The sequence below is a fragment of the Triturus cristatus genome, chromosome 3_2 (genome assembly GCF_964204655.1).
Source record: "Triturus cristatus chromosome 3_2, aTriCri1.1, whole genome shotgun sequence".
NCBI lineage: Eukaryota > Metazoa > Chordata > Amphibia > Caudata > Salamandridae > Triturus > Triturus cristatus.
Window position 1 is genome coordinate 1,058,213,231 of NC_140584.1, and position 21,311 is coordinate 1,058,234,541.

Here is a 21,311-nt window from a genome sequence, read left to right on the forward strand (position 1 = left end):
CAACAAGAGGAGTTAGCCTAAGGGCTAGGGCGGTCGACCTCGAATCTGGGCAACTGGGTTCGATTCTCGGCAATGACGCTGAACATCCTGTGATTCTGGGCAAATCACTTAATCTCCCCGTGCCTGAAATGTCCTCATGTAACGCAACTGGTGCTAAGTAAAGTGCTCTGATACCCGATACCTTCGGGTCAAGTTTGCGCTATATAAAACTCCGTAAAAAAATAAAATAAAATGAATCCCACAGAACTAGGCCCAACTCATGAGTGCAGTCGATAACATAAATTGTCTCTTCTGCTGATTACCCCCCTTTCCCAGTACCACAACATACCTCTTGCTTGTCATAGCAGCATCACATTGCTTATCAACTCTGAGGCCATTCAACATGATGGGCTTCAGATACTTTCCTATTCAATGGCCTTTGATGCATTGCTCACTTTTATTTCTACACCCTGGTGCAAGACTTTGCACATGGCAGCCCTGAAGCATAACCGAGACATAAAGGGGCCTGGCTTTTAGAGAAACAGATTATCCAAGAGGATGTTACCTCTAAAAGGTGAGAAGGGAAGGGGTAAAGTGAGTCACATGTCTGTTCCACCAGACGAGCAATTGACTGTGTCCCAGAACTACCTGTCATTCAAACGAATGAACAAATATGGGATTTCCTTATTTCCCCTACAGTCCAGCAGTCTTTATTTTTTTTTATTTTTTTATTTTTTTTTTAAACCGTTTATTACAGAATCCAAAAGATATACAAAGATGGGCCTACAACCTTCAGGCCGGCCGCTAGAGTCCAGCAGTCTTTATCGTTGTTCTCCATCAAAATGTTATCAAACCCACCCAATACGATAACATGTAGTACTATCAATATGAGCAATGTCCAGTAAACTTGTTTTACTGATACCTTTCTGGACCTCCTTTGATACTCCCTCAGTCTGAAGACCACTGCTAGAGGGTGTTCTGTCGGTTGCCACCTGTCTGAGAACTTTGCTAAATTTTCTTAAGACGCTCTGTATTCTGTTCACGTTGGGTGTTTTACCTGGGACAGATCTCCCTTACTGAGCGGGGCCACCCATTCTTCTACCAGCTTCTCATCAATGCCTGGACTCGATGGCTCTGATCCATCAAGGCACGTTCGCGACCTGGTGCCTCTTGGTGGCTGATCATGGGTTTTTCTCAAGTATCTTCTCATAGGCCAACTGCATCCACGTTCGTATCACATTTTGCCTCTATTGCTGTGAAATTGCACAGTTTATGGGACTCGTCTGGATTTCACTTCGCTCTCCTGGCACGCGTTGCTGAAGCGGAGGTAGTAATTTAGCAGTTCTGTTCCCTGTAGGGGGTTCTGAGTCGTTTTCCTTTGCCATCTGTTAAGAACTGCTGACAGCCTCAGTGCCCCGGCAGACATTTTGTGCCTGGCATCAAGCCAATGCATTTTCAGCTATTTTCGTTCAGTAAAGTACGCGGTGGGTGCTGTCGGTGTACCACTGCAAGATGCGCTCACGAACCCTATTGTCGAGCTGTCCCGCTTCAATTAAACCCTCCTGGTTAAAGATTCGCTTAGTGTTCTGCTGGACCAGGTACTCCTTAATAAGAAGCCTGGGGGGCGATTACATCAATAGAAGCTCGCGTCTTGGTAGCCACGTTCATAGGCCTCCCAGAGAACATGCTTCAGCATCAAGGAATGGATTTGTACTTCATCATCGTGGCTCTGTATCAGCACCCTTTGTCTTATTTAAAGGGAAAACCCCCCTTCATACCTGACAGCAGCAGAGTGATGTAGAAACAGCCTGAATTCTGGCCACGGCTAGACCAGCGCAGGAGTAGAAGAAAGCCCGTATCAACAAATTCTCAGACAAATAGTGAAGAATGTCAATGTTGCAGCCTGCGAGGTTCTTCAGGGTGTTAGTGTAAGGGCACGAAAGCTTTGGGGCAAACATTCTTATAATTTAGAGCAACCAAGCACTGTACAGCAAACAAGGTGAGGCAAGGGAGGAGGAGGCCAGGTTGCAACCACCTTGAACCCATGAAATGCAGCAACTACAGAACAAGTCAATTAATGTGCAATTTGGTGAACCCCGGCACCCACATATATCATCCGATCAAAATTGGCAGCGATTTCCCTGTTTAAGGGCCTTGGATTGGAACCTGCAGCCTACATGCTACGGCGGTCCTTCAGCCATCGCGAGCTCCGGCCTCGTGGGTGGGTATTAGACCTTCATTCGAATAGCAGCCTCCACTTTCCCTTGTGTCTGGCTAATGTAGAAAGCAGAAGCTCAGAGGCTCAAACAAGTCTCCTACTCCGACCACATAACCTACAACTTGCGCAATCTACGATTCTGAATAAAAATCTTCACGATCGTGCAAAAGCAGCCATGTTTTGACTTCTTTTTACATCTAATTTGGTTTTGTTTTGACTTTATTTTTTCTTGTTGTTCATAGCCATGTTTTTTAATGGGGTATAAGCCCCCGCCATCATCCTTTCATTTTACACGTCTCTATGTCTCACACTGCTTTCGTAGTTATGTGCTTTTTGTCCAGAATGGCCATTCTCTCTTTCAAGATTGCCTTCTGCACCTATGTTGTTGTCTCTTAGCCTTCCGACCCAGTAGAGTAGCGGCCGGCACGGATCGGGACTGGGAGGGCAGGTTGGGTACAGAAAAAAAAAAACACTTACCTCCTCGCTGTGTCTCTCCTCGTCGGCCCTCTGCTCCGGTTGGAACAGGAAGCACCCAGGCTCCTCTAAGCCAATCACAACACTGCAATGCAGTGTTGTGATTGGTCTGAGCGCCGTGGTTCGGCGCTCAGACGGGGACTTGGAGCATGGGCATTTTCTCCACCCAGGCTGTAGTGCAGCCAGGGTGGAGAACATGCAAAGCGAGCATGACTGTTTGGCTGCTCCAAAACAGCTGACCAAACAATCATGCGCACTTACAGGGTTCTCACCACTCCTCCCCCTGCTCCTCTGTCAGCAGAACAACCCCGCCTTGCCCGCAAACCTGCTACAGCAGGAAAAAATAAATTGATAATAACATAGGGTGGCCAGCATTTTAAATAAAAAAAACGGGACATTTCACAGAAATAGAAGAAGGACTATCATTTTACGTCAAGCGAGCGCACAGAATGACAGCGCTCCTCAGCAGAGAATTAAAAAACAGTTAGTAAGAACATACATAAGATGCAATTTTTAAACCCAGTAGCTTGCCTGTGAATTAAATTGCTTTCTTGGAACAACTGCTAACTATCCCTGCTTTGTAAAACATTAAAAAACCTCCCCCCAGTTTTTAGTCGACCCTCTCCAAAAACCGGGACATGAGCTAAATTTCTCGAAATCTGGCCGGACAGCCGGTGAAAAACAGGGACCGTCCTGGCAAATCCGGGACGCCTGGTCACCCTATAATAACATCGAGTTATTATCATTTTATTTTTCCTTTATTTACTTTGCTTAAAGCAGTAGGGTGGCGCTCCTCCGCCATAGCAGAGGAGCGCCACTGTTCCGACCTCCCCCTTCGTTCCAAGCGCCTGTTAACTATCCTCAAGACAAATTGCTCTTCTTTTGTGCCGCACGCAACTGAATAAATAAAATGTTGATAGATGCTAATGTTTTGTTTATTCATTGTTTTGCTGTCACATTATACAGAGAACACCATGATATGCACAGATTACTTTTGAAGTTGCAGGCCACATTCAACTAAGGCCAACTGCCCTTCAGGCCCTATTGGCTACCGATCCCCTGTGGCCGGTGTCACATTGGGTACACCGGCAGGCCAAGGGCAGCCGCTGCGCCAGCCCAGAGGGCATCCATCTGTTCAGATCTACAGTGTTCCACCAACTCTGGGTGGACGGGTATTTTCAATTCGCAAATATGGGGTTTACTGCTAACTCCAGCTCGACCTGATAGTCAGGCTGAGTGGTAAATGTTTCATCCCAGTGCATGGCCCTATTTTTAGGTCTAGGTTTTAACAGTGCAGCTGCCAAACTGTCTTTTTGCTAACAATAAACATAGAGTATGCTTTGGATCTGCCCTTTTGGCTTTCTTCGACTAACCTCTTTAATCTTGGATCAGCTCAATGGATAATCCATCTCTCACCTCATGCTGCTGGCAGTGTGGAGGTATCCTTCCGCCTCCACTCAAGTGCTTGCATTGAACTGCAGCAGAAACTACTTTACAACTATAGCCCTGTCTGGTCCAGCGGGCTTCCCCTCGCCAACCCTGCACATGAGGCTGAGAAATTGTCTTTTCCAGTGCTTGTTTCATATGGTTTTCAATTTACAAATTCTTCTTCGACACATCATTGCAGATTATAGTGATGCCTCCCTTATCGGCTGAGGTTTTATTTAACCAAAGAATACGGGTTTCATCTTCTATAGCGGACTTAGTCAACGGACAGTCACTAAATTAGGCTACAGTTGGAAAATGGATTGGGGAAACATTATCTTTAATCAACTCTTTCCCTTAATTCTTAACCTCTTTATCGACTTTTATGAATGCAATCATTGCAGAATCGCAGGCAGTGGAGAGACATTTTGCAACAGATACAGTCGAATGCGTACAACCACCAAAGGAATGCTGGTCCGTTCACAATTGGGCAACCAAGGCCATGCAGTTGGCCAAGCGATGGTGGCTCAACAGAACACGTCTGTCCTCGCAACCAATCCCTATGTTCGCCTTGTTGATGTTGTCCTCAGGGAACAAACATTCACCAGGACACATCAGACAAACATCCCAAAAGCAGCAAATGCACTGTGTTTCGCCAAAGCTATGCCGGGAATGGTGCTTCAACAGAACACCACTCTCCTTATAACAATCAACCATGTTTGGCCTGTAGACAATGTTCTCCCACAACAAACATCTAACAGAACCCAGTAGACAAACATCCCAGGAGCAATGCACACACAGTGTGTCACCAAAGCCATGCGGTTGGCTATTGATGGTGCCTCACCAGAAGCACACCATGTTCATCACACTACCAAAGACGCCACTTAAACCGTGCAATATCCACGGCCACAACACTGGGCACCTGGCAAACGATGCCTGGCCACAGGACTAACTCTTCAGGCCGGACAATGGACCAATGTTCACCATGGCTGGCTAGTAAAAGAGCACAAGCCCCGATGCACTTATTTCACTATCATGAAACTATAAAGTATCTGATCTTCGATTCACCGACAATGCATTACACCACTATTCCCCCAATCATTGGAAACTCTTAGAAAGATGCGCAGTGGCCGCCAAGACTGCAAAAGCGTTACCAAGTCGTGAAAATTGTATAAATGCACTGTACAGGTGCTGATAATTTAATGTAACCTAACTCCAAAGGGTGGTGAATCTGTCTTGTATGGCCTAGGACAGGACTGCGGTGCAAGTCACTTCTACAGCAGAAGTCATATCCAGTCTAAAAAACTGAAAATGTTGACATAAAAGTCATCAGATCAAATGCTAGTGCTTAGACATGGTAATGTGTACACTTATGTGCTATTAATGTAACACAGTAGCATCTGTATCTTCAGCCGTGTCTTCTGCTGTCAGCAGCACACCCTCTGTTCACAAAGTGTGTCTAACAAATTCAGCCTTAAAAACAACTAAGTTCATCCATCACTGAGCTGCTGAGACCTTTCCACTGGCACCTTCTGTCCTGCAGCCTGCAGCTCACCTTAGGTGCTGCTGTGCTGTTCAGCAGGAAAAATAATCAAATAAAAATGTGCTTGGCCTGAAGGATAATTTTGGAATAATCAGTCACACAGTTGTGTCAGGTGATTTCCATCATGACTCATTTAAAGCCTGCAGTAAATTCAGGGGTTACACCCCACTGTAGTAACAACATTACCACACGGTATGACCTCTGGATTTAGAGTTGTGTGCTCATAGATGGGTATTACCATCTGACAACAAGATCATATCATGTTTTCCACATGTATCTGCACTTTGTTAGCACCAGCTTTTTGGTGGTGGTGCCTGTTACAGTCACCTTGCTGCGCAGCTGCATTGCGTCACTGCGTCATGGCAGGTTTGCGCCCTATGTAAGGCATACGGCACATTCCTGACTTTCCCACAGCGCAGGCGCCGTTTTGGCAGCCTAACACCAGTGCACGCACCCTTGCACCATGGTGCAGGGGTGCCTGCGTTGCATTCAGGATTGTTTTTGTACAGGAAGGGGCACCTTCCTGCACAAAACCAATCCTGAGAGACTTTTCCCACCTAGAAGGAGGACAAAACCAGGAGAAATAAAGATAGCTCTCCTTGTCACAGCTCTACTGGGAAGGCATGAGATTTTGGCACATTCCCAGGTTACAAGTCTTTGTAAATCTGGGAATATGTCAAAATCCATAGACGTTGCATGGGAACACCCACCGCAACGCTCATGGAACGCCTGACCAGAGCAGAGTAGCACAACACAATGATTTGCGCTGCGTTGCCCTACTCTAGATTTATGAGGCGACTGCGTGGCTCTGCCTGGATACATACATTTGATTTGGAGGTTTGTGTCACGAATGTACCACATTGTGTAGTGCAAACACAACGCAAGCCTCCCACAAATATACCCCCTGGTCACTTCACATGTCTGCTACTACCACAGGCCTTCACATGAGTGGCCCGGTGTCTTTAAGGGGCGGGCTTTGAGTCCCGACACCTCTTTATTTCACTGGCTAGTACCAGCGTTTATGAGCCGGAAGCTGGCACAGTGAAATGCCTTTATGTAAAGTACTAAATGTTCTGTGGTTACCTGTCGGCATAAGACACTGAATGCAGTTCAACGACTGATACAACTTTATGACAAGCGGCTTGGCATAGTTACAGAAGAGATTTACTGAAGCACATGTTGCTAACAACAAAAAAGTGTGTGTTCCACAGTTGAGGCCAGGTTAGAACGCAAGATAAATACATTCTTAGACCTGTGTGGCTGATGTAGACCGCTGGGCACTTCTAGTCTGCAGTGTAAAAGTGTATGGATAACAAAATAATAGCATTGCACTACTGAGAATACAAACAATAGGTAATCAATTTACTGGAGAACAAATTAAAAGAAACACTGTTTTCACTAAATAATACACAAAAAGCCAAGAACAGTAAAAAAATAAAATAATAATAATATAAATTTGCTGTTTTTAAAAAAAAGAATTAAAAAACCCATGGAGACCAAGGTAGAGGAACGTACAGTATGGAAGTTGTTAAGAGAAGATATGAAGGTATGGAATAGAACCCTGGACAAAAAAAAGAGGAAAGAGATGGAGTCAGCAAGGAGAAAATAAAATCACTTTAAAAAATAAAGTATATGAAAGGAGTTTAGTGGGTTCTCTGACCCAAAATATTGAGGGAAAAAAGGAAAGAGAAGGTAGAGGATGGAGGAGGGTTGGAAGAAAAAAACATTAAAAAGAGGGCAAAGGGTTTGGGTGTCACTCCTGAAACAGCAATTTATTATTTTAAAAAAAAGTGAAAAATCACCCAGTGAAGGATGTGGAAACAAGTAAGTATAAACACCTTGTAGAAAAATCAACAGACAGAACCATTTTTTAAGATTACTAGCATTTATGCTAAAAATAAAAAGAATTTAAAAGCCAATTTAAAAAAAAACTGTGAATTGGTTTCTGATAAACGGTCACTGCCTTTTATTTTGAAAATTTCGAGTAAACAGTTTAGGTAGCATGCTTTCTTGAAATAAGACTTCTCCGACTCACCTGCGGCAGCATATTATGCACTGTTTTGTCTGTTGCTCATTTCCGGCTTTTGTTAGACAATTGTACCTCGGCACTCTAATAGTTATTGTATACAGGCTGGTATTTTATCTTCATTAGTATTGCTAATTATAGAAATCACAATTTTTCCAATAGTTCTAAGTATTAACTCACAGGGAAAAATATGTCAAATAATCATAGATATTATATGGCTTTGTATTTTTAATCCAAAATTTTCAAAGAAGCATATATTTGATTAAACAAAGCAGCAAATAATCAAGTAATAAAGAGTACATGGGAATCTTGTGAACTTATAACAATGATTTTGAACAAACAGACATAGGTGCAGTTGTCAAATAGCACGGTTCTATTTCTGAAGCCTTCAAAGTAGTGGCAAATCGAAGCAGCCGACACGTGTTTCGTTACTTTGAGTAACTTTTTCAAGGCTTGTTCAAAGTATATTTTCGTTTTATCTTGTAACCGGGGGTTTTCAGGTGTTGAGTAAAGGCGGCAAAATGATTAAATTTTAATCCTAAATGCTTGTAACTGCAGAATTCCAGACGGTGCATATTTTCTTCCGACTGGAAAATGGATGTATACGTCGGTGAATAGACAGTCTGCAAGCGTTAAAAAACGAATTCAAGTGCCCCTTTTGTTTCCCAACAATTTTGTTTTTGGTTGTATTGCATCGTCTTAACCTCCTTCCCAAAAGTCTTTTATATGTTGTCTTGTTGGTCCAGCTTTTTGTATTAATGGTTGTATATGACGAGGACTATGATATGCCCTTTCAAAGCGATTGCATGTTCCCGGTAGGGCGCGGTCCTATTACCTCCGTGAGGTCATTTCCGGCTTATGCACTAAGATTACTCCATGTGCCTGTATAGATTCTGTTCCTAATTTGGTCTCAGCCGCCTCTGATGATTGGTAGTCACATGAATGTACCGCTCTTTTTGTGAAGAACCTCCTTCCATTAAAACTGAGCCTCTTCCGGATACATTTCATATAATGAAATTTAGCCTCCTAGAATGTGCACATCCCGTTCCCTGCAGAGACAGCTCTGAGGCACAGAAATGTCTATTTCACAGCTTCCCATCCGGCCCATACTTCCATTTCAATGCACACATCTCCCTTCAAAGGATTTCTGGGTCAAACTGGGCGCCATGTTGATAGCTCTGCTTTGGAATGTCTGCAGTCTGTCTTAATCATTACTGTGTATTTGCAAACGTGCTTAGCCAATCAGAGCTGGCACAGATGTTACCTAAAAGATAGCTCTGTAAACAGTAGTTATGTCTGTCCAATGTGGTACATTTAAGTCCATGAAGGGGTGAATTTTGGGAGACCCGCTGTGGGTCAGAGGATGTGCCTGGAATTCCTAGCCGACATGAAAAAACAATCACTGGCCTCCCTCTCATCCTGCCATCTTGCCTCTCCCAGCAATGAGAAATGAGTTCCATAGATTGGGAACACAATGGGCACCAGCGTTCAACAAACAGTGCCTTCCGGACAGGGGCTAATGACCGGCTGCCCTAGGCGGTTGGTAAGGAAATGTTTTAAGACTTGGTGAGAGTGTATTTTTTCCCTGTGTCACCCACGCTCTTAGATTGTCTGAATTCCTTTTGCTTTTTCTAGATCTCCGACTTGATACAACAGAGCACCACCGAGTCCCCGCTCTGGGAGTTCCTCAGTTTGGGCTACGCCCTCATGCTTTGCCCATTCGTCGTCGTGCTGGGCGGGATGTTCTTCCTAGCCACCGCCCTCTTCTTCCTGGAGGACCGTGCAAAAGCCGAGCAGCAGTAAGTAGCCACATTTACCACTCTGTGTTTTCAAGCAAGGCAGAGCACTTCTTATATTTATGGCCAATTCACAATGTGTATTGTAGGTCATTCCACCAGGAACAAAATTGGCTAATTTTACAAATGTGCAATGGCTTGTTCACCAACAGCCAACTCACCAGCTCCATCCAGGGTAGCAATGTCATGTGCACTAGTTACCAGCTCACTGTCTGCACCAATGCCCTACTCACTGTGTGCACCAATGCCCTACTCACTGTGTGCACCACTGGCCTACTCACTGTCTGCACCACTGGCCTACTCACTGTGTGCACCACTGGCCTACTCACTGTGTGCACCACTGGCCTACTCACTGTCTGCACCACTGACCTACTCACTGCCTGCACCAAGGCCCAGCTCACTGTGTGCACCACTGGCCTACTCACTGTGTGCACCAATGCCCTACTCACTGTGTGCACCACTGGCCTACTCACTGTGTGCACCAATGCCCTACTCACTGTGTGCACCACTGGCCAACTGCACGAATGGCTATCTCAACATGGGCATCAATGGCCTTCTCGCTATCCGCGCTGACTGATGTTTCTTCCTCCTCTTTAACCCTCCTCCCCTACCGAGCTCCCAGAACACAACAGGCATTGGTGGGTTTCTACCGGTTACAATCAAAAAAGCACGTTACTCACCTCTGAACAGTGAACTTCATGGCACTTTAAAAGTGATTGTGGGGTGTTACTGTGGCTTTTGTGATCCTGGTGTATGCTGTTTCTCCGTCGGTGCATGTCCCATTGATAGCGCTGCTGCTGTTTTATTTTGGAACAGGATATTTTCAGACATTGTTCCTGCAGTGTCTCTCCGGAGGCGGGCACCGTGCCCGGCAGGACTGCTCCGGCCAAGCTGCAGCCCGGAGTAGCGTTCCTCTGCAGGCTAGACGCCAGCCAGGCACGGTGCAGCATGGCATGCTGTTTTGTGGGATTTAAGTGTATTATCTCAGCAGGTCTGGAGTGGCACGTGCCAGGCCAGCCTGTGCCTCGGGTTACTTCATATGAAAAGAATCCTCCCTGGCAGGTGCCACAACAAGCGTCTGCAGGAGAGAGGCTGCAGGGCACGACGAGGCCGCCATCTTGGGGCTGTTTTTACCTCATTCCTACAGACTTTCGGGGCATATTATCAAGCCAGGCGATAAAATTATCGCCGCTTTAGCGGCAGAAAACTGCCGCTAAAGCGGCGATAATGGGCTTGATAATATGCCACAGAGAATTCCAATAGAAGCCCATGCTGACACCAGAGCATGCGCTTCTATGGGAATTCTCAAGGGCATATTATCAAGCCCACTATCGCCGCTTTAGCGGCGATTATTTTAACACCGTTTCTTGATAATATGCCCCGTAGTCCTTTCCAGTGTGTTTACCTTAACGTTTATAGCACCAAACAAGCCGCAAAGAGGCACCTTCCAGGCATTTATCCCGGAGAATGAGGGGTCCAGAGAGCTAGGAGCAAAGGAAAGGGGGCGGCCATATATTTCTGTGCGTTAAACCTATGCTGGGCAACCTTTAAAGGAATTATTCCTCTACATTGGCAATCCAAGCCTAACTTTTAAAAACATTGACTGCGTGCAAAGAGAATAACAGAACAGACAGCTTAACTCAACAGGAGGCTTCAAGGGTGTGCAGATTGGTGAAACAGAGCTTCGGTGGTAGATGGGTTTCAGAGGTGCGACATCTGTGACCTTGGGTCAGGTTTAAATGGAAATACAGAATTGCTGGTACCCTATTCACTTGAAGCACTGCCTTGGGATAATAGAGTCATGTCAGCCCTCTGGACGCTGTAGAACAGACACGTGTCCCTGAATCACCTGGGCCCTGACGGTGCATACATCTATGCACTGGAGGAGGGGTTTGAAGTGAGAATTACAGTGCTTAATTTGTAAAAGAATAAGAGCCAGGGCCTCTCAGGAGATCACTGCTGCTTGCTCCACCCACTGCTCCTCCCAGCGCTGCCAATAACAGTACCCATACAACTACTAACCACCACACACCTAGCAGTGTGACAATTCAGACTGTTCTAGGCCCCCATAGCCATAAGAATGGTTGTGCCACATAGTTTAGACATTTTTTTAATGTATTTTGAATTAATAAACACATGTTGTTGTGCTGATCTCTAAATTAGGGCAGTCTGCCACATGGGGGCGCTGTTTGTCTAAGTGCCAGTGTTGACAATTACTTGTGGGTGCTGAGCACTAGAAACCACCGGCTCAAATTAAGCACTGGAGAATTATCTCTGTTGGGAGGGCTACTCAGAATTGAAAGCCTTGCTCTTGCCTTCTGGGCCAGTCAGAGTAGTGCGGCCTTTCAGGGACGCGCCTAGACCAGTGGTGCCCAGTGTGGCTCCTAGAGGGCCGGTTCACTGGCATGCTTTCGGCTATGAAAAGGATTTAAATGTATGTTTTTCTTTACTTGGGGTATCCAAGGTGGGTCCAGATCCATGGCAGTTTCATGATCCCCAAATAAGTTAAATTACATACAAAGAATTCATATGGAACTTATCTACACAGTGGTTACCCTGCAAACCTGGCATGGATCCTGCCCTCCCGGGCCTGCTGTTCTGAACTGACATGCGATGGAGTGTTCTGATAATCTCAACATGCACCGTCCTATAATATGTGTATTACACACAAGAAAGATGAAACAAAAGAGCTGCTGTGCAGTGCACTGGTTCCCGTGTCACCTCTTGTTCTATAAATAGGTCCCGCATTCTATCACCTCGTGACGTCACCGGGGTCTGTCCGGGGGCGAATGACGACAGAGGTGCAAAGCAAGCATTAATTCCAACAAGTAGGAAGATACAGTGTTCAAAACAATTGAAAACAAAGTATTTTAGGCCCATTCCAAGCATGAAATTATAAGTGACCCATCCCGAGGCGCTGTGAAGCGGCCCGGGCTTTGCAGCCGAGCGCACATGCCTTTGTTTCAGATTGCAAAAACATGCAACTGGCAAATTAGGCCAAACTTCTGTGTACAGCAACAAACAAAGACCGTCTGACCACAAATCACCGGCTTCATTTTAAATGGCAAGTTAGAGTTACAGAAGCGAAACAGTAACGTAAATATTCCCATGGAGGCGGGGGCCCGGGGCTGCCACCCGGCCTGGGGGCGTGGCTGCTCCAGTTATGTTTTCCCAGTGCAGAAACCACATCTCCTACAGCTCCAAACATTTTTGGAATGTTTCCGCTCGTGCCAGTACTGTGAAATGATTTACTCCTGTCAGTAACCGAAGTATGTCTCTAAACTTTTCCAGGTTACACATGCTTGTGAGTAGTTACTGACCCACACATTTGTCAGTGTGTACAAACTCCATGGCATCCACACCCTGGAGGCACACTCCACACCCATGACAGCAGGTTTACTCCATCCAAATGTTACATTTTGCAGAGGTAAACTTATGTGTGCCACTGAGCGCTCAGGGGCGCATGAGCCCCACCTGCTGCGTCCCGGGAAGTCCTTTGACAAGTAAACCTTCCGGGGGCAGATTTACAAGCCCCTTGCGCCTCATTTACGCCACCGTAGCGTCACTTTTGTGACGCAGCGGCAGCGCAAATCCTGCGCCATGGTGCGGGGTACATACAACGTGACGCATCTGGGAGATGCATCACGTTGTAAAGCCCTGCGCCAGAAGTAGGCGTTCCTGCACAGGGGGGGGGGTGTTCCGGCGCAGGAACGCCTCCTAAAAGTGGCTGAGTGAAATCTACGAGGTTTCACTCAGTCACTTTTAGGCCCATGCTGCGTCAAAACCCTGCGCCTGCCTGAAGCAGGCGTAAGGATTGACGCAGCATTAGCAAGATAGGGCCCCCCAGAACATTGCTGGAGCTGCGTCGTGCTTGCGACGCAACTCCAGCAATGCGCCACTATTACGGCACAGATGTGCGCCCCATTGTAAATGCAGCGCATCCATGGTGGCGGAGCTGTGGCACACAATAACTGGCGCATCCCTGCTGATATGCAGGGATGCGCCAGTTATTGTAAATATGCCCCCTGGTGTCCAGTTAGGTGCTGGGAAAGGTTTGCATTCAACACACAGCAGCAGACCACATACCTGCACACTAGGACGGGGACACTGATCCAGCCAAGGGTGGCCGCTGCCCACGTCACTGTCGTGGCATTGGGTGCCACAGTGGTGGTGCGTCTTGTTCTGCACCCTTTCCGGGTTTGACACAGTTCGGTTGTGAGGCAAGGCCGTAACAAGTCACTCAGAGCTGTTCATGCTGGCATGCAGGTCCATGTACAATAACGAATGCAATATTCTGAGACACTGTGAGGCCCATTCCGCTCCGTCGTTTTTAGCTTGTCTGCGCCATCACAGGCAGGGACAACGCATGAGAGAATTAGTTTGGCCCAGGCCCCGCCATTCAACGGCCGCTCTGTTGGAACAGCTGGGCAATTTCCAGCTCCTCGGGTAAAATAGAACAGCACCCATGGTGCACTCCCCATAATGATTTTTAAAGCAAATTACCAGTAACCACCAGGTGACTCCACAAGGGAACTTCCTTACAGGGCTTGGTTAGACCATGTCCCCTCTGGAGGGGAGCACGTGCATGCTCAAATGCAGCAGGCGTACAACACGCAGCATTGGTGCATTTGTGGTGTGTGGTCGTAGAACATACAACGGGAATGAGCTCGGACTGTCCGCACCAGCGCATGCCGCGAGCCTCTCGGCAGTGACTCAGCGCTGACCTCTCTTGAAGTCCAGGAAGATGGCCAGGAATAGTCTGGTCACGTGACAGGAATATCTGTGTGTATTGAGGATGCGCGAACTGCTGCTCTGAAACAGATCGATGCTGCAGTGATGCCGAGAGCGGATGTGTCCGAGTCCGTGAAGCATAAATACCTCTCCCTGCCTCAGCAGCCAGAAGCAGGAACCATGCATCCGTCTCCACAACCCCGCCACACAATGAATGTTAGAACAGTAGTAGTAATAATACAATAATAGTGATGAGTTGTGTAGCTCACATTAAACATGCAGCGTTCTCTTCTTGACGCTTGTTAGTAAGGAGGAGGGGCCCTAGAATGATGCGGAGGTCAACCGGTCACTTGCTAGTTGATGATTCTTGTGTCCAGGCGCTAAACTGGTACTCATACGGTGAAATCTTTGCTCGGAGGGTATTAATGTGGGTTCAAATTACAAAATAGCAGAATAACGTTGATAATAAACGTGGAGCATTAGACACCATACTTAGCACTTTCTAGCCACATACTTTACTCAACTCCGCCACATAATGTCCTTCAATTGCCACATAATACCAGTGGCTCTGATAATAGGTTATTTGAAGACGGGGAGACACAGGTACACTTCACTGAAGGCAAATAAATCCATATGTTGAAATACTTATTACCATGTAGATCAGTACAGAAGGTCGGCGATCATGTATGTGACATGCTCCCCCAGCAGCGTGGTTTTATCAGCTCTTTCCATGGCTAAGCTTCTCCTCTTCCAGTTGATGTACAGAATCCCGAGAAACCTCATGACATCACACCTAAAACCATGACAAGACATGACTCCAGGACAATGGAAGACCAAGAGACAGACACAAGATAAAATATATTTTTTTATCTTCCCACTGTTTGTTTTGCGCACTTTTGCCTTCTGGGTGGCGTCATCTGAAGCGGTGGCACCCTCTGGGTCCTGAAACTTCTGGCTAATGGGGATCGTGGAGGTCTGGGCTCAGGGTGTTAGTTCAGTGGCGGCCGGTCTGTTCCTTGCAGTGGTGGTGTGATATATCCTTCACCAGTTCATGGATGATGAAAGGCCAAGTTAGCCCCTCTAGGAATCAAACATTGAATCTTTGCTGCTACACAGCAGGTCTTTGCTGAGGACACAATAGGTCTCTGAGCTACCTCAACCCTTTATTCAGTGTACCTTTACTTAATATGCCTGGACCTTATTTTTCAAATATTTTTACTGTGAGCAAAATGTGTGATGCAATTATGTAAAATAAACACACATTGTACACTATTTGAATTGTATAGGGTCTTTTCGCTATGGCCCTATGCAAGGCACAGTATAATGACCGATCAGTATTATACTGGCGATAATCTGGACTCGTCATAGCGTCTATTTGTAGTCTTTCTTTGCTGTCTTATACAAAACAGACTGCAGTCACAACGACACATCTAGGTTACATAAGTGCAAACAGTGACTGGTCCTGGTTGCCCACAGTTTGTGAAACCACAGTGCTCTTGTTTAAAGCATCTCCTGCCCATGGAGTCTGTACTGTTACTGTCCAGGACTGACCTTGGGATGTTGTCCTTGGGGTGCACCCCTATAAACAAACACAGGTATATCCCTACAGACGCAGGGAGGCGTGGTGAAGCACTGATAGGAACACGGGCAGGGGCAGGGGCAGGTATAGGGCCACTTGGGAGGGTCAGGAAGATATTTTCTTTACAATGATTTTTCATGTACCTGGTAATCACGGCAATCAGAAATAATGTATGTAGGTATGGCTAAAGAATGCATGAGAACTTAGCGGGTGTGGTTACAGGAAGCCGGGTTGGGGGAGAGCGGAGTAAAACATTATCGGACTGCGAGAGATGATGCGTGGATCATTGTACAATGGAGTCCAGGGGTGATGGGGAAGCGATCTGCACTTGTGATGGCGACAGTGTGGGGTATTGGAGGGAGGAACTCTTCAGGAAGCGGGGCTATTTGAGCACTATCTCAGACAGTGCTCCCGGCAGGGGCGTGGCTTCAGGGGGGTGTTTGGGGAGTTACACCCCCACTGATAAATATATTTTCTGATGAATAGTTGGGTACTAGTGCTTTCAGTCGGATATAGTGAGGTGTCTGAAGGATTTCACCCGAGTTTTCACATGCACACAGACAAAAACACACACACACTCTCCCGCTCTCTGTTTTAAAAGTCTTCAAAAATGTGTGTGTGAAGGGGGGGTGGCAGAATCTCGTTTTCTCTTTCTTAGTAACCCTGCCAGTCTGCACTCCTCTTCCTCTCCACTGCACCATAAGCCCCTCAGTGCCCCTTAACATTAAATGCCAACGTGATTGTTGGAACATCTGAAGCTCACATCCCCCAAAGTCACTGTCCAAGGCTCCCGGAAGTGACATCTGCAAGGTCGCAGTAGCTGGGAAGTGACTGACTTCAAAGTCATGACGCACTAGTGAATTCTGAGAGGAGGAAGTGAGGGAGTTATCCAGGGAGGACTTTGGTTCACCTTTGTGCCCCGTGAAACGCTGCTGCTTTCACGGCACCCTTGCGTTATCTTCTTTGCGCTACATGGTTAGGAAAATGGCTGCCTTTGCTCACAGAGCTCGATCTGGAGTGGCCCACATAACACCCAAAGGCAATGTTTGTTTGCTATCAAGCTCGAGGCCGTATAGTGCCTAGGCCTGGAGTGACGATACATTTTAGACCATTTTGGAGACACCACCTTTTCCGCCATCTCCTTCCCATCCGTTTAGGGGTAGAACTTGCCTATGTGATAGGTTAGTGATCCCCCCCCCCCCCCTCGGAGGTCTCCAAGAGCACCTAACGCCTAGTGGAAGGCTCTACAAAGGTAACTTGGTCAATGCACCCACTGCAGAGATCTCGACAGAACGAGAATGTCACAGATTACAAGGCCGACATCGTTTTTTCATCTTTTCACCTCTGCATGGTCGATGCAAATGAATGATAGCAATTTTGGGAAGAATTGCACCTGTTTTGCAGCGCTATAAAATGGCAGAACATGGATTGCCAAGCACTATATAAAAACAGAGTTATGACTTTATAAAAAGAAGTGAACGTTTCCATGTAGCTGTGGTTTATGTACACGCCTAGTGACATACAGAAAGAGACGTTTAAAGAAACTTTGGGAGACTCTTCTAACCTTGTGTTTTTACCAACCCTACAGAGTAAATCTAAGTGTAGTGCACCGGGAACTTCGTTGTGTAGCGTTTCTGGAAGTGTAATAAACATTTATTTGGAGAGACACTATTTAAAGAAAAGTGTCCCTGTGGAAACTGTTGGTCAGCCCGGAGTGGGGAAGCGGTTTTAACAAGCAGGCGGGTGCTGAGAGATCCCCGCTGGCATCTGCAAATGACTCGTCATCTGTCAGAGGTCACGACCTCCAGACACGGAGGACCGGGCACCATTAATAACCCTGTAGCATGAATCGAAGTCTCGCGCGTGGCAGATCCGAGATCGGGCGAATAAATCTCAGGTGGGGGCAGATGGGACAGAGGTCAAGGGGTCATCACGCATCTCTCCAATCGATTACCGAAGAAATCCATAGCCTGGGCTCGCCTCGCGCGTCTTCAGTGGGGTTCGATGGAGCCGCGCGCCACCAGCGCACGAGCGAACAGCTGTCCGGGGGCAGGAAGAACTGGTGCAAGGCCCTGAAGTCACCACTGGACTAGCAAAGGCCGGTCCCTCGATGACCCCTCCCTCCTCGCGCAGCCGCTACCCCAGCTGCATTAAACAATGGCATAGGAGGGGGTCATTGAGAGATGTTTAATTCATGCAACAGAAGACTCTAGGGGGAGGGGCAAGCAAGGCAACAGCGTTCTTTGTTGATCCAATTGGCACTCCCGTAGTTTGAAGTTAGTAACAGAGGGGCTCATTTATGAGAGCCCCTGCGTCACTTTTCCACCTTACATGCGTGACGCGGGGATCTGTTTTAGATTTATGGATCCTTGCAAAGCCACCCTGCGTGGGTTTGAGTGGCCTCATAAATCATGAGTGAGGCAAGGCAGCCCAAATTGCTGCGTCACCGTACTCTGCACCCGGGAGGCGCTCCATGGGCGTTGTGGTGGGTTTTTCCAAGGGAAACCCATGGAATTTGACGTTGACCCAGATTTACAAAATCATGTAAACCTGTGGAAGCGCCAGATCCTTACGCCTCCACAGGTGAGGTGTAACAAGGCTCGTTTTCTGCAGCCCACTTGGAAAGAGAAAAACGCCTCTTAGGATTGTTTTTGTGCAGGAAGGTGCCATTTCCTGCACAAAAACAGTCCTGCATGCAATGCAGGCACCATTGCATCATGGTGCAAAGGTGCGTGTGTAATTTATCACTAGGCTGCCGGAATGGGGCCAGCACAGGAAAAAGGACCGGAATGCATTGTATTATATAAAAACTGGGCATTCCTGCCTTTTCGCTTTGGCGTAGGGCAGTGCAACAAGCTGCCCAATGCCAACTTCCCATAAATGAGACCCGGAGTGCGCAAGAATAAGTGCAGGTGTGGGGGTCTGGTGGACACACATTTGGTGCAATGATGATGCAGACGGATCAGCTCTGTGTCTTCAACAGTAGCGTAGAAAAGGTGCCATTGGCCCTAATGCAAGCGAGGAAAATGGACCTTCATGTGGTAGTAAAAAAAAGAGCTATATTTGTGCTCCCAGCCCCCCCCCCCCCCCTCACATCAGTGCAGGACTGGAACCCAAAGCAGTCCTGGAAAAAACATCCAGCCCAGCCCCGCTCCACTCCTTCTCTCTCATCTCCCTCTCCTTTCATCTGTCCTCCCGCTTTCCCCACTCTCACCGAAAGCACCCGCTCCAGGCCCAGTGCCCAGTGGAATAAATAGCCAGTCTGGTCCCAATAAGACGCTGGGCACTGGAGTCATTGTACCTGCTGCACTGTTGATAGCTATGCCCCTGGTCTTAAAACCTGTATTTTCATGAGGAGAGCACAAGCTGGACCCAGCATTAGCTGTACATCCTACTGCGTTGCTTTTTGTTTCTGAGATTTTGGTGGCGCGAGGCCTCTTGTCAGTCAATCAGGGTTTTATATAGCGCAGCTACTCAGCAGTAAGGGTCTCATGGTGCTGAGGGGGGAGGGGGAGGGGCTCCTGATCTGTCTGAGCGCTGGGTTCAGTCGAAGAGCCAGGTCTTGAGATCCTTCCTGAATTGGATCAGCGACAGGGATTGCCCGAGGTGGAGAGTCAGGGTGTTCCAGGTCTTGATGGCGAGGTGGGAAAAGGATCTTCCTCCGGTTCTGGTCTTGGGGATCCGTGGGACGGTGGCCAGGGCCAGTTGGGCAGGGCACATGTGTCTGGCGGGTACATGGAATGAGAGGCGGTGGTTCAGATATGCTGGTCCAGTGTCGTGGAGGGCTTTGTAGGCGTGTGTGAGGAGCTTGTAGGCGATTCTTTTGTTGACTGGGAGCCAGTGGAGTTCTCTGAGGTGTTCGGTGATGTGACTGTGGCGCAGGAGGTCGAGGACCAGTCTGGTTGTGGCGTTTTGAACATTCTGTAGTTACCTGAGGAGTTTATGGGTGATGCTGGCGTACAGTGCATTGCCGTAGTCGAGTCTGCTGGGGATGAGTGTGTGGGTGACCGTCTTCTGGATTCTGTGGGGATCCATCTGAATGTCTTTCGAAGCAGGCGGAGCGTGTGGAACCATAATGAGGATACGGCGTTGATCTGGTGGTTCATTATGAGCGAGGAGTCCAGTATGATGCCGGGGTTACGTGCGATGTCCATGGGGGGGTTCCCAATGCGGCAGGCCAACAGGAGTGGTCCCGAGCTGAGGGGCTGGGTCCCAGGATGGGTACTTAAGTCTTGTCCAATTTGAGTTTGAGGAAACTATCTTTCATCCTGTGGCAACGGCCTTCATCCCGCTGTGGAAGTTGATTCTGGCGGCTGTGGGTTTCGTTGGTGAGGGAGAGGATCAGCTGGGTGTTGTCGGCATAGGAGAGAATGTTGAGTCCGTGGTTTGTGATAGTTGTGGGGTGGAGGTGATTCACAGTAAATGTTATTGTAGCAGGTGTGTCTGAAACGTGTGGTGCTTAGTGCTTAATTTGAAACAGTGGTTTCTGGTGCTGGCACCAGAACCTAATTGTCAACACTGGCACTTATGATAGGCCACATGGTGGTGTTATTTGTCTACTTTAGAGATCAGCACAATAACAGTTGTTTATTCGTACAATATACGTTAAAAATCACTAATACCTGCCGCCAAAGCGAATCTTCAAGCTTTGGAGGCCTGGAATATTCTAAAATGTCACACTTGTAGATATATGATGGTTAGTTGTGTTTGTACTGCCATGGCAGCGCTGGTAAGGAGCAGTGGCCTCTTGACAAGGGTCCTGGCACTTATTTATTTACAAGTCAAGCACTGGTGGTGCTACACGCGGCCCGGTGTTGTGTAGGAACCCAGACAAGATTACTGAAACTAGGGTGCAGGGGGGATGGGAAGCTGTAATTGGTCGGTACTAGACTGCATACTGGCAGGTGGCTTTTACATTACTGGTGTTTACACACCGAGGCATGGGGGATATGACACGGGGTTTTGGCCAGCTGCCATATGTAGGATTAGAATGAAGTATTTCGGGTCAGCCCTTAGCCTGACCACGCTTCCTCCTCAATTAGGGCAATGGACACAAAGGGGCTTATTTACAAGTCCCTTGCACCACCCGTACGTCACTTTTCCCATGTTAAAAATGACGCAAAAGTGGCACAAGGGGCTTGTAAAAAAGCCCCAGAATGTTCCTGGTCGGGCAGTAACATTTTTCCCCACTGAAACTGGGATTGGCGACCAACCCAGGAGGCTGGGTTCGACCCACCCAGGAGGCTGGGTTCGACCCATCCAGGAGGCTGGGTTCGACCCACCCAGGAGGCTGGGTTCGACCCACCCAGGAGGCTGGGTTCCTTTCCTCAGTATAGAAAAGCCGTTACTAACCGCTCGCTTTGGGGAGAGGTTGTGACAGGAGCTCCCATCGCCGCACACCTCTGGTTATTACTCTGCGTCTGTCGCGGTGTTGGCGCCATCATCAGCCGCGGCGCACGGTCACAAGAAGCGCTGCCGTCTGGCAGGTGCGCCGAAGAGGGGGCAGTCCGGGGCCCTGTCTGCCTCTGTCTGAGACCGAG

At 47.6% G+C, this 21,311-nt stretch overlaps 1 protein-coding gene across 2 annotated transcripts in view; it reads left to right on the top strand.

Annotated features, from left to right (window-relative positions):
• SPNS2 (SPNS lysolipid transporter 2, sphingosine-1-phosphate) overlaps positions 1-21,311 on the top strand; it is a 295,960-nt gene that overhangs the window by 254,715 nt on the left and 19,934 nt on the right. For both annotated transcript variants that reach the window (XM_085649769.1, XM_085649770.1), the window contains exon 11: positions 9,301-9,464. In XM_085649769.1, the coding sequence (XP_085505895.1) occupies positions 9,301-9,464 (164 nt within the window). The remainder of the gene's footprint in view (positions 1-9,300; positions 9,465-21,311) is intronic.